Source organism: Corvus brachyrhynchos, unplaced genomic scaffold, assembly GCF_000691975.1.
Source record: "Corvus brachyrhynchos isolate BGI_N302 unplaced genomic scaffold, ASM69197v1 scaffold200, whole genome shotgun sequence".
NCBI classification, from domain to species: domain Eukaryota; kingdom Metazoa; phylum Chordata; class Aves; order Passeriformes; family Corvidae; genus Corvus; species Corvus brachyrhynchos.
This window is the reverse complement of record NW_008236184.1, coordinates 1,905,842-1,919,983: the sequence shown is the minus strand read 5'-3', so window position 1 is coordinate 1,919,983 and position 14,142 is coordinate 1,905,842. Positions and strand designations below refer to the sequence as shown.

General features: G+C 38.1%; 1 protein-coding gene across 7 annotated transcripts in view; it reads right to left on the bottom strand.

Moving 5' to 3' along the window:
- TRPM1 (transient receptor potential cation channel subfamily M member 1) overlaps window positions 1–14,142 on the bottom strand; it is a 105,539-nt gene that overhangs the window by 18,343 nt on the left and 73,054 nt on the right. For 6 of the 7 annotated variants that reach the window (XM_017737581.1, XM_017737575.1, XM_017737542.1 and 3 more), the window contains 12 exons: window positions 13,351–13,474; window positions 11,502–11,574; window positions 10,572–10,672; window positions 8,874–9,047; window positions 8,073–8,207; window positions 7,739–7,789; window positions 6,905–6,941; window positions 6,108–6,247; window positions 5,469–5,498; window positions 2,689–2,978; window positions 1,916–2,144; window positions 328–450 (listed from right to left, as the gene is read on the bottom strand). In XM_017737581.1, coding sequence (XP_017593070.1) covers window positions 328–450; window positions 1,916–2,144; window positions 2,689–2,978; window positions 5,469–5,498; window positions 6,108–6,247; window positions 6,905–6,941; window positions 7,739–7,789; window positions 8,073–8,207; window positions 8,874–9,047; window positions 10,572–10,672; window positions 11,502–11,574; window positions 13,351–13,474 — 1,507 coding nt within the window. Of the gene's footprint in view, window positions 1–327; window positions 451–1,915; window positions 2,145–2,688; window positions 2,979–5,468; window positions 5,499–6,107; window positions 6,248–6,904; window positions 6,942–7,737; window positions 7,790–8,072; window positions 8,208–8,873; window positions 9,048–10,571; window positions 10,673–11,501; window positions 11,575–13,350; window positions 13,475–14,142 lie in introns of all 7 variants that reach the window. The other variant, XM_017737559.1, reaches the window with a different exon arrangement.

The following is a 14,142-nucleotide window of genomic DNA, read 5'->3' as shown; positions in this document are numbered from 1 at the left end:
AGTTGTCAGATTTCATCAATATACAGCAGTAAAAATAGTAACTTTTCCTCAACCACAGCCTCAGCCAAGTGTTAACTACGCAGGGATTCCCCTGAGCAACAGACCTCTTTAAAAGAGTATATAAATAGAATTCCATAAATTCATGGAACTACACAGACACTTCATGTGCTCTGAGAATCCAGTCTATGCACTCCAAACTTCTTCACTCATTTTATCCCACAGAGGCAGTTGAGATTTTAACCTGAGCGAGCTACAGCATAATCAGAAAAGTCAGAAAAATGAGCACTCTTGAGATATTAGAACTTTCTAATAATGTCCATTACTGACCGCATTTTCCTCCTCCTTTTCCTTGCCTTCCTCATTTTCTTTTGACGTCTGGTAGGAATAGTCATCATAACTCCGATACTCTAGGAAAAGGATGGTGGGAGGGAAGAGAATTCCCATTATAACCTGTAAACAAGAAAGAATTCAACTCAGTATTTGTTTTCATTATGGATTTCATAACAAGGTAGGTCCCAAAACAAAATTTTCCTTTGTATAGTATTCAAGATATTCTGCCATCCTCAAGCCTAAAAAAAATGAGTAAGTACTTAAGAGGCAATGGCAATAAGGTATTGCATAAATATGTCACCCTGGAAAGCCTCCCATCTCCACAAATACTCTGCAATTAAGAAATTGTGCTCCAAAACTAGTGTGCAGAGAAATGTCATGGAATGGACACAGTGGCAGTTAGAAGAGGCCTTCAGGTTTGTTACTGGAGTTTATAGTTACTTCAGTCACCTACTATACTTAGTTTTAATAGTTAAAAAACCTATGAAAGGTAAAAGAATCTTTGCAGATTGCACTGGGAGAATTCTCTTACTATATGAGATTGGTTAGATACAGAAACACAAGCCAAAGCATAGAAAAGGAGCAGCTAAAAGAAGGCAGGTAATGAAACTAGAACAAACATCAGAAGGTTGATTAATTCATTGGAGAAAAGAAAGGAAAATTAAATAAACAGATTTAGAAAGTACCATGATGCAATGTGAAAGGCAAGACAATTGCCTGAAGATTTTAAACAGGTTTAAGAGGGAGATATGGAAAAGTGGAAATAAACTGAGAATGGCAGAGACAGTACAATGTGTATGTCAGCAAACTTGGGAATCTGACCTGGGAAGACAGATACAGCACTGTCAGTACGGGGGATTTAAGGAAATAAGGAGGTGAGCAGGATGGGCCTCCATATGGGTGACAGCAACTGCTTAAGTCAACAAAGAAAGGATTATATTCACATAAAAACACACACAAGCAAACACTGCTCTGCTTTGTTAGCATTGACTCACTCGTGTTTCTCTTCTGTGAGAGCCCCCTCACATTACTTGTCTTTTTGTAAATCAAACAATTAGGAAATATTAAAATCAGTAAGGGAGACTGCATCATCAAATCACAGAAGCAGGAAATAAAAATCACATGGTTTCACACAATGCAATTGCACAGATTTCACTCTTTTCAACACTGAATCTCAACAGTGTCTTCTGGTACGATATTAAGCAATATAAGAAGCATGTGTCCACATCTGGTTCATTTTATCTCTATTCCCATTGCATGGACCCCTAATGATATTTTTGCTTGTATCCCACTAACTTTTAATAGAAGGAGTATGTTCTCATTTAACAAATCTCATGCTTTATTGAAAGCTGCAACTTCTCTCTCAGTTTCCAGTCATGTTAAGTCTTTCATGGAGTTATATTTTCCTTTGTCATGGTGTAATGTTTCTCAGATATCCTGAGTTTGGAAACAAAAGAAATTAGCTTTAAAACAGGTATGTTCTTAAAACATCTCTAAGTAAGCCATTTTTTCTATGCAAACACTGTGTATAACAAAGTGCTCCATGCAACAAACTCTCTTTGGAAATGATGCAGAACAGAAATACCTTCAGGCCGGGGTTTTTCCGCATGCGCAGTCGCCCCATCCACATGTCTGTTAGGAGCATCTGGCTGCAGGTGTGAGCAATGAAGTCCCTGTGTTTAGCTGCCACAGCCAACTTCAGGCAGGTAGAATTACTCCAGTTTTTCAGTTCATAGGTCAGCAGTTTCATGGCAATCTGCTCATCATGTTTATAGGACTGATCCAAGAGTTCAACAGCCAGCTGGCCAAAATCTCTGGAAGATACAAGATAAGATCAGTGAAGTTTGACTTAGAAATCTGTTTGTTTTGGGGTTTTAGCTCTGTTCACTGGGCATCATGTTTATCCACACACATGTATAGTGGCAAGAAGAACTGATCTCAAGCTTGATCTGGGACAGTCTACAAAAGTTCCAAACAAACTGTTAGTGAACAGAGGGAATTCACTTAGACCAGTAACATCTTAAAGGCAGTTTAGATCTATCATCAGATATTCCTTAATTTATGTGAGTTAAATTACTAAATTCTGAAAATAACTTTGTGAAATAAAACTAGCTAGTTTTACAGAGAGAAGCTGAAGAAAGAATGCATTCTGTCTGAAAAAATGCAAGTCTTCTCCTTGCTAGCATTGCCTTCCTTGAGATCCCAAGACCATATTTTGCCTTGTCTATAGTTGGTAAACTGGCTCCAAATGGCACTCTGTGAAACTACATTCTAGAAATGAACTGCACTTAACTAGAAGTAACGCATCTCAGCAAGCTTGTATCAAATAGACATAAAATCTGCTCTGTGTCTACTAACTTTGAGTTGTTGTCCAGATCCTGAGAGATGTCATCCACCAGCTCACTCTCAGAAGACTCATGGGCCATAGACTTGTAGAGTTTACAAGCCACAAGTGCCTTGGCCATGGATTCCTCCCCTCGCTGCCAAAGGAAGAGGGCCATCTTCTGCCGTTTCATAAGCACAGCCCACACCATCAGCTCATGAAAGGGGTACTGAAAGCGGCTGACTTCTGGGTCATCCACATCAATATCAATCTCTTCCTCCTTTTTTTTCTTTTTCTTCTTCCCTTTGGTGGGAGGCTCATCGTCCTGGGAAGAAAAGAAGAAAAATTATTCCCATCAGTTTCTAATAGCTCACCTGACAACAGCACCATGCACGGAACAAGTACTGAGAGGACACATTAATATTCCAAGTTCTAATTTGGTTTTGGTGTTTGCTACAATGAATGCAATAGGACAGAGCATGCACTGGGCAAGCACACACAGACTCATATTTTATTCAGGGTGCTGTTTCTTGTACACATAATTACAAGTAACCCATCCTGGAAAAGTGCAGTAGAACCCCTTGGTACCGAAGGCATCCCTTCACACTGCATTGTAAACAGATCTCTACTGCATGTGGAATTGCACAGGCTGGTCTGCAACAAATTAATACTTAATTAATTCCTCTGCAGTGTCAGTGGGGCTTTAACAAAGCTGAATTCCCTATGGATAGGCTCCACTGTAATTTCTGATTCCATCTGTCTCTGTCTATTCCTGCAAAGCAGTGCTGCACATCTTACAGGTACTTTTCAGACTGACATGCAGGTCATGGCAACATGCAAAAGGCAAGGACAGGCACACAGCACCCTTAAGAACAGCAAGATACTAAAGAGAAGTCTTCACCTTGGAATAAGCAATCTCCTCTTATGTATGCAGTGCACACGGAAGGTACTAAGTATCCCATTTCTTAAAGGGATAGGGAGGATAGACCATTACTACAGGAACCAAGATGGAAGTAACTGAAGGGAAGTAGTAACAATGAAGCAGGATCCTGAAGGGAGAAAAGCCACGATTGGGAAAATTAGGGTTTAAAAAATGTAGGAAGAACATTGCATATATAAGTGTAGAGAGAACTCATCATCTTTGTAGATCTTGATTCGAGTCTCAGAAGCCGATTACAGGTAAAAGAAATTGCTATTTGACAAAATCAGTTCTTGTTCAAGCAAGCTCAGCATAATGCACTATGCATAATGCATTTTTCAACAAAATGTGAACTTAAATCCAAATTCAGAGTTCAGCCACCCACCCCAAGTTTCCAAAGATGACTCTTCAGCTCAGCAATTGAACATCTACTTCTTCAGCAGTTTTAAGAACTGCAAGTGGTGACCTCTGTCTTCTATGAAAAATTCAGGGGTCATTAATTGCACTAAGTATTGACCATCTCTGAAGCAGAGGACATAAAATCTCAGATGGAGGACCAAAAATTAGGTCCTCTACACACTAGGAAAATCAAATAAAAACAAACCCCTGTGTAAGACAGAAAGTGCTGAGGAGTCTAAACTTCTGTTTTAGAGCTGCTAACACTGGAAATGAAAAAAACCCAACCCAACCACATGGAGTCACAGCAATTTACTGACCACTTCAGCAAAGACATGTAAATGTTCTTTTAACTTTTTCTTTCTCTTGGAAGAAGGGCTCTACCTGCTGTCAAGTGGAAAGAACACTTCAGTCTGTGCCACATAAAACATTTCTCACTGAAAGAAATAGGAAAATCAAAATGTGCTTTTGGAGAAGCACTGTGATCAATGCTGATCTAAAAGGGTTGCACCTCTGAGGGGCTGAGCTTTTGGCTTTGAGCCAGCAGAAAAAAGGAAGCTAATCAGAGATATTAAACACAACCCCTTTCTGAGGTTCTCTACAGATTTTATCTGTTGAGAAAAAAGCTGTTTATCTGCCTGGGGAAATAAGGGCATTTATGTGTGGGTATGGTTCACATCAATTATAACAAGCAGCATGAACACCTACTGTGTTTGAGCACTATCACAACATTAATAAAATCCCACTTCCTAGAGAAATGCACCTGCCTCTTGGTGTCAGTGCTTTCCTGGTCTATAGTGATTTTATTTTTTCAGAAACAAAAGCAACTACCTCCAAAGTAGAGTGAGTTTTTAGGCATCATCCCAGATTTGTTTCTGCTCAATTACGAATTTCTGCAGACACAAGCAATTGATGTAGGGGCTGGACCCAAAATTCTGGATCAGCCGCACTGTTTACAAAGCATGGTGCCATCACAGTAGCAAGGATGTTTTATAGTGGAGGACAGCATCTGACCACCTTAGTTTTCACTTCAGTTCAATGTTTACTCTATGCTAAAACATCGTTAAGCACAGAAATTGTTATTTCATGGTTAAAGATTTCGCCACAACTAGCACTGCTGGCTTACATTCTCTTTTCAATGGCATTAATGTATACACATGAACAATTAAACCTACGATACGTTCCAACATGAAGCGTGTTATTACGTAACAGTGCTAAAAATTGCCTGAAAACTATTAAGCAGAGCTTTAGGCAGTTCTAAAGATGCTATCCTAAGAAAACGGTCAGAAGTATTTCATACAATGTTTGCAAAACGGAATATTCTGTCTAGTTGAAATTTTCTGTAAATCACAGCAATAATGAAAAGCTAAGACCAGGAACAGGCACACAGCACCCTTAAGAACAGCAAGATACTAAAGGGAGTCTTCACCTTGGAATAAGGAATCTTCAAAATGAAGAAATGTTTTGATAAAACCAGTATTTTTAATAAATAAAACTTACCTCCATCCCCAGTAGTTTAAGAGCTTTTGGCTGAATATGAAAAAATAGAAAAGAAAATCAGTTAGATGGGAGGAAAATTTGAAACACCAAACAATACCAAGCAAACCCATTTCCATTTACAAATGTACAGCATTTATTATGAAACTTACTGTTATAAATAATTGTACCAGTAATCCTGCAATTAGTTACTCTTCATTTTAACTGTATTTGCAGGAATTTTTTTTTAGGAAATATCTATCCTGCACTCAAAGGAAAGATTTTTATTCAGACTGAAGAGTTAAATTAATCATTTGATAAACAGTGCTTTGAGAATTAGAATCACCACACGGTCACAAAAGCTCAAAAAAAAAATAGTGCTTCTAAACACACCACAGTCAGAAAGACTTGGATTATAAACTACTGGAATAGGAGGAAATTCACCTCCAGATCAGTGTATTCACCACCTCCCGTCTCCTCACATCCTTTAACACAGATGTCTTACAACTTTCTTATATAACTTCACTCTTGGAGTTTCAACTTCTACCTTGCAGCATTTCTTTAGAATTTCATATGCAGTGTTTCACAAAAACAAAGGAAGAGAGTATTACTTATTTTTTACCATAAGCACAATGGCCATATCCAGAATGAACTCATTCTTACCCTCTTTGGTCCAAATAAATTATTATAAAGAGTCCGAAAACTTTTCCGAGTATAGTTGCAGCGATAGGCTCCACCCATGAGATATTCCAGGACAAGACCAATATCTATTAGGCTGATATGATAATCTGGTGGAAGATTTTTTTAACCCCCCCCACAACTTAATAAGGATTTAGGATAAGAAAACATAGACATAGGTTAAATTGCTCGGCTAGACATACGTCATAATTAAACTCGCATATGGGTATTATTTACAGCCACTGGGTTCAGTCTTTGAACATTTGTACGAAATCATTGGTAACTGATTCACATAATGAAAATTTTTGGGGTCACAGCTTTTTGGTTTTATTGTTAGCAGAACTCATAATTGTGAACAAATTTTCATTTGATTCACTCATATATCACTGTCCATGTAAGTTTACTTTGTTTACAAGGCTTATATTCACGAAATTAAGAAACTTTGTACCAATTATCATTAATCCTGTATAAAAGCATGACAATTTCATGGTGAATATCCTGACATTTATACTTCACATACTTTTTAATGGAAACTAACGTTTCATCATATTATCTACAGTTGAGACTACAATGCAGACCATGATTAATGTGCAGTCCAGAATCAAAGCAAAAGGCAGATTCTAATTTTGGCAGTTACAGCTAAAGCTGGATAATTGTATTGATGCCACTGGAAAAAAACCAGTCCTTCATTGTACAAGCTACATCCTACAGCAATGACTGATTCTACAGCACCACTGAGCAGCTGCTATGATGAAACAATTACATCCTAAGGAAGCACATCACCTCCAAGTTAACCCAACTGAGTCCCCGGGATTGCCGCTGAGGGAGGGAGCATGAAAATACAATGAAAAAGAGGAGAGACAGACAGCAGAATGCAGAGGAACATTAGTAACACTCGAAGTGACAACACGGAATGAGAAAAGTGTTAAACAATGAAGCAGATGAATATGAATTATACATTAACACAGTACTGCATAATTCTCACATCTGAACCTCCCAGGAATAATTGGGAGCTTTCCTTGCAGAGACAAATACAGGCAACTTCATGTGGCTGAATTTTACTGAATAAAACCTTCAAAACCTCAAAGGAAGAGAATACGACAAATCTCACAATGACCCTCCCTATTCACATATAAAGAACAAATTTTCATGTAATGGAAACAAATGAGTAACAAACTTAGGACAGAAGAGATTTTCTCTCAGGTAGAAGTCAGACTGGTGGGAGAAAAGTAACTAGAAAACACACAAGGAAACAAACAAAAGGGAACAAATTTTGCATTCATGGGTGAAGCTTCCAGTTAACCTAGCAGGCCTTCCCTTTCACTTCTCTGTAATGCTGCATTGGGAGCTTCTTGTAGAGAAGAAGCATCAACCTAAATCTCAAATGCCATATTACACTATAGGAGCTTAATTTAGTTAACACCTTAGTTTTTTAAATTACTAGCACTGCCATACTTGATTTAGACTGATGTCACTGTTTGCCACAGGAAGACATTTAACTTTGCTTTTCTTAACAGCTGCCATCTACTTTCAAATGCCTGCTCCCCCCATGCTATGCTTGCTTTTACTGTTGATTTACATGGCTAATGCAATCACAGAAATATAACACTGCTTACCTTTTTCACATCTCTGACTAGCAAATGCAGCGTATTTGGCGGACCCAGCCTCTGAAACAAAAATAATTCATGATCCATTAGAGCTTCAATTCTTCAGATTTTTGCAAACATGAACGTAATTAGTGATCTGGCACCTTAAGCAGAACTTTAGACAACAACCATGTGCCATCACACCACAGAGGGGTGAAAAGAAGGAACTGCGTTACAGTGAGGAATACCTTTCTAGCAAGGGCTGTGTAATACCCTTTTTATAAACCTTTCTGTGGTGATTCAAGGCACATACAATACAGTGGCAAAGATACCACAGGGCATTTTAGTATTCCTGCTCACTCACAGTATTATAAAGTTCCTCCAGGCGAGGAATAGTCAGGAAGTGCTGCATGTTCACTCCGTTCTCAATAAGCAGTTTCACAAAGTCCACTCGATCGAGGACCAGTGCATCCAGCATAGCCTGCTCCAGGGAATTCACCTGAATAGCAGAATGAAGAATGTTAGACCACATGAGTACAAACGAGTTGGTTGGGTAACAACCACATCCATTTTCACTACTTAGAATATGGACTGAGTTCCCAAATATATTGATTAGTCTGCAGGTAAAAAGGAATTTAGAAAGTAACATTTTACCCATATGCAAGTGAATAGAGATAGCAGAGTTTTCCAAACCTTCAGCAATATAACTGCAGCTTTCAGTCTTTCAACATGTGGCTTTCAACCATTTTGTTCAGTATTTTTAACTAAACCAGGCATACCATGCTTGACACATTATGTTAAAAAAGGGATTTACTTGCTCAAAAGTAAATAGGAACAAGTGATAGGAACAAGTTAAACTAACACATGCACAGAAGGATGATGTTCACTGGTGTTCTTATTTCCTTGTGACAACTGCAGGGAAGAAGATGCTGCACCTCAGTACTAACTTGTACTGTTGAGGTATGGCTGCATGTGGTGCATGTGGGATGAGAGAGGGATTCTTGGCTCAAATACTGAACAGTATTTCGGCAGAATCTACTGCTGATCTTGTGGAAATGTGCAAATGAGTGTTCTACAGAACGAAAGTGTGTATTTTCCTTCTCTCTTTGTATCTCGGAATGAAAAAAAATCTTCAACAGTTTTAATACAAATACTTTCATCTCACCCAGTTCAGGAGTTCAAGTTTTCTTGGGTCTATTTCTTCTTCTGGTTCTTCTTTTGCTTTTCCTCCCTTTTTCTTCCCTTTTCCTTTTCCTCTGCCTGCTTTAGTCTGAGGTACTGGAGATTTCTTCTCCTTCTCAGGAGCTGTACCATCAGGAGCTGTAAGGCTTCCTAAAGGCTGTATTTATAATGCATTAAAGTATTAGAAATCTAATTGATCGTACAGTAACTATTTAATTGCGTACACTCCTACCAAGCTCACCGGCCAGTCACCACTTCTCACATTGAGTCAACTAAAAATGATAATTTATCTAAGTTGAATGGCCTTTTTGCATAGTCACAACTTGACCCTTTTATAAAAGCTGTTATGTCTAACTTAGTAACACTGAAAGTCAAAGCATTGAAGGAGATTGACTGGGGAGGATTTCTCTCAAAAAATAAAATCAGTGTGAGAGGATTGGGACACTTCAGTTCCTTTGCTTTCTCTGAAAGCAGTAGTTGTCAAAATAAATAGCAACAAGAGGTGGACAGAAAGAATTTAACAAGAATGCTGCATGATGCCAAATAGCATCCATACTACAGAGCAGAGAGGAGAGGATGGAGAGCCACTCACTCGTTCATTTCTGTTCTGCAGACAGTATTTCTGTTTATACCTCTGGAGACACTTTTAGTCTTCACCAAAGTCCTTCCCCTTTCCAACCTATCTTCCCAGGGCAGAGGCACACATTCACCACACTACTTGTCGATGATTTGGAAGCTTAACTTGCTCCAGATGATGCTTAGGTTACATAAACTCCACAGACAAGAAAACTGAATTACAACTACCCGTGCTCTGCACCGACAGCTATGGGACCAAGCCTTTAACAAGGCTTCTTTCCTGGGGTTTTAATAGTCTTAAAAAACTCTCCTCTGCCCAGCTACCACAAATCCATTCAAAAGCCTGGACAAAACTGCAACTGCCAAGTGGCAGCACAGGCTAGTCTGAAAGCAATCTCTAGGAACCTGGAATGACAGTGAATCCCAATTGGCTGGTACTGCTTCCACAAACTGCTGCACAGTAGAAGTATGAAACAGGCCAAAGCAGTAACATGCTTCAGCTCTTGGTGGAACCTCTGAATCTAACCACAGTAATATGGAGATTGGGACACTCCATCCAATTAAACATTTGGTAGTAGTTACACTTCATAATCTTTAGGATTATTAAATCCTCTCTGTAAGAGCATTTTCATGAACCTTGGATATTGAAATATCATCACATTACTAGAAGCGAAGGAATAAAACTGCATATGCAGCAACATTTTAAAAAAATTGATTATACAGGCTTCCAAATGAAATAAATCTATCCATTATGCACAGCATGCACATGAATAGTATTCCTTTGTCATTTTATTGCATGGTTTCAAGAATGATGACTAAGCAAAAAACCCACTGCAATTCTTTCCCTCATTCTTACAGCCCCTTTCAGGCTGCTCTCCTCATGACACTTTACAGTAATTCAGCATCAGATAGCTCACACTGTAAAGCAAAAAACAACAATACAGTAAGACATGAAAGTGGCTTAAATAGAGGATTTTAGTTACGCAGATGAATTGCAGTGTTTCACCATTGCTGCCAGTGCAGCATCAAAATCCAAGGTGTAAATATTACATGACTTAATTTGAAGTACTGACAAACAAAAAGGGCACAGAAAACTTTGTCTTACTGGCCAGTGGTGTCCAAAGACAAAGATCTGGCTCCGTGCAATGTCTACACGATTCCAGGCCAAAGCCAGGCTGAGTTGGTCTGGAGCAGATGCATTGGTACCTAAAGAGAAACACACAGATGTTTCATATTTCACACATGATGAAACAAGACTGGATAACCTTCTGCAGTAACTAGAAAACAGCAAGCCTGGCTCTACATCATACTACCATCAATAATTCTGCCACAAGGCAGTGGATTCATCAAATCAATTTACAGCATCTTCCATTTAACCCATAATCCTAATTTCCAAGGGATTCATGAGATTATCTCCCCCTTTTTTTTTAAAGCTTCCACATAGACTTTTATTCTGATGCTAAAGACAGACATTTAACTCTCCTAAAAGACCCCTCTCAGCTCTTCTGGCTGATACTGTGGATAAGAGTGTAAAAATTCTTCTCTTTATTCCTTAGCTTTGGGGACTCCAGTGATCCCATACTGAGCAAGTATCAACTACTATATAACTTCAGACAGAAAACAGTTGTTTCAGCAAACATAACAAACCTCAAATAAATATGGAGCCTATCCTATTGCTCTAAGGTTCAAACGGAACAATCTGAGATCTGGAAAAATCCAGGTAGCCTTTTATCTTCCCACTTTTTTTTCCCTAACTTTATTAATGTATGCTAGAACTGCAATAGAATGAGCTAAAATATCAGCAGTACAGTTCTTGCAGCACTCTCATCCCAGGCTTTCAGGGGAGGAAAGCCACACAAAACTTTCAATCTAGATTTTATGCTTCAAACTAATCTGAATTTGAACCAAACACGTTCAGGTACTTGTCAGAATCCAAGTAAAGAAATCCAAAACTTAAACATGAAGAGTGAACCTCAGAGTATAGGAATGTCTTCTTGGGATCCTTTTGTGCATCCTAAATGCTTGGAAAACCCACCTTTGAGGAGAGCAGTTAGGATGGACATCTCAATGTCGTGCTGCCCTTCAGAGCCCATGCGGAACACGGTGATCTAAAGGGCAGCACAAAACCAAACACACAAAATTACAACACAGGAAGGAGAGAGACTAAACATGTGGATAGAAAATAGAGCAGAATGGTGCACCCTTATTATTTCCTACAACTTAAGATTTTTCAAAAAGTACAGTTCCACTAAATTTTTCTTTGAAATTTAATTTTTGCTGAAGTGTTTAATGAAATTCTTTCAATTATGTTATCCTAAAATATCCCTGCATTAGTAAACATGACAAACTTGATGAAAATCTTCACCAAACCTGTGAATTTTAAAAAGTGGTGATGCAAAAAAAAAGTGGAATTTTAAAAACTGCCATGCAAAACTGATTGTTTTCTGATGGTTCTATTACTTTCCAGTAGTAATGGAAATGGAACTGCTAGTTACCCAAGATAATTATCATAGCCTCCTTTTATTGATGATAACACTCAAACATTTTTTAGTTGCAGGATGTGTTACATATGACAATCAAAAAACCAGAACCAAATAAAGAAAAGCAATTATTTATAGTCCCATTTGCTTCATTCAGTCCATTACAATTCAATGATTTTTAAAATAGTGATTAATGTAAATCTTAGCCATTTAACTACATATTAGAAGATTAATAATTTAGAAGCATAGTAACCAAATGTTAACAAAGTTAATACTGAATGCAGACCAAAAAACCCCAAATGTTTCATTTTCCAGAAGTAACCATTCACATTAATTACTGAGAATAGCAATTTTCTCAACAGTTAGAATATATTTTGCATAAATGCAAAGCTACATGACATTAGAAAAACTATAGAAAAAACATTACTAATTAACAAGAACAGACAAAACTATCAACAGAAAACCATAACCATAAATCTGCTTAGGCTGCACAGCCAGTGTCTGAATTTTGCTGAGTAAACCAGGCCTGCTCTGATGCACATTTTAAATTCAAGACAGTCTGACTAAGGCAGCTGTGAGCTCTCTTCTCTCAACCAATTTTTCTAGGAAGGCTGACTCTCTTTCAGTCAGCTTATCAGAGTCATGTTTATTACCAACCTTACTTCTAATGAAGTTGTATGTATGGAACTCACGTTGGCTTCATATTTGTAAAAATTCACTGAAACAATTAGTCAAACACTCAAGGATTCATTTTGCCTGCAAAGGCACAGTGAACACAATTTCAATACACTGCTTCCAGATGACAGATGTGAATATCAAAGACTTTTTTTTCCTGAGCACACTTTTCTCTGCAGCTGGGATATGGGAGACAGGCAGGAACCTAAGCGAGTGGTACAGCACACAGAGCAGACCTGCAGCAAACCAGGAGCAAGAAAGGGTGGGATCTTCAGGAACACAATGTTTCAGTTGCTTTTGAAAGGCCTGAAAAGTCCCTTTTCCTGGAAGGAAAGGCTGTTAAAGAGTAACTATGTCAGAAAACCAAAACTGTGTTGACGCACTCTGTAAGCTGCTTGCTCCTACGAACCTTTTCTTCAATTATCTTTACTTTCTGCAGCTGATCTTGGGTTTAGTGCATTTATCTCAGTGTCTTCATCTGCCTTGCTGAAGTCTGTGGAAAAAGATTCCTATCATTTTACACAGGAGAAGAATCTGAAATTTGGTTTTGAGGCTCTCCAGAAGATGGAATCCCTTCTTGGCCTATGCTTATGAATGAATGTGTACATTTAATGGACCTACATGGAAAAAAAAAGTTTAAACCATAACCCTGTGAAAACTGCACTTGAAAGTACTCTGTGAAGTTTGGTTATAGAAACTACTTTTGTGAACTACTTTTAGGAAACTTACAAGTTCTTTTTTTTTCATGCACTCCATAAGAATGACGAACAGCTGATGAGCTTGATTCCTGTTGTAGTTAAAGGTTTTCTGGATGGTAACTAGAAGCTGGTCCCTAAGAGATTCATTTATTATCCTGAATGAAAAATGAGACATAAAAGAAGACATTGCCAGAATGAATAAATATTCAGAAGGCCTGCTGTTTAAGAAACAATAATATACAGGTATTCCTCTTATATATCATAGATACAGTTCTGTTAACAAGTTCAGTCTTCAGGATTTTATCACTAGGCCTTACAGGACCCCTACCTTTGCTTCTAAATGTTCCAAGTCCCTTTGCATATAGCTAAAAACCCAAAAATACTTCACATTTCTGATATATCACCTTGGTTATTGTCTCAAACAGAGGACTAAACTTGCTAGTGCATCTGAAACCTCATAACACCCAACTGAGAAACAAATGAACAATCCAAAAGATAATTAAAGAAATTAGATTGAAAACATCCTAGAAAGGTCAGAAATGCTTGATCTCCCAAAGCAATATGAAACAGCCCTTCCATTTCCTAATAAAACACATGCATTTTCAGATTATGGCAAACATTACTAGCAGGTCTGTGAGAGATGCAGTAGAATTCAAAGTTCACTGTGAGAAAATGATTGGACTGACAAAAATTCTCATTATAGACCTGCCTTACTAGATGAACACATTTATCTTAACATAATTATTGGAGAAGAATTTTGGACACTGCATCATATGCACTGGGAGGGAAAGTCACGCAGTGAGCACATCTCAGACAGACTAAT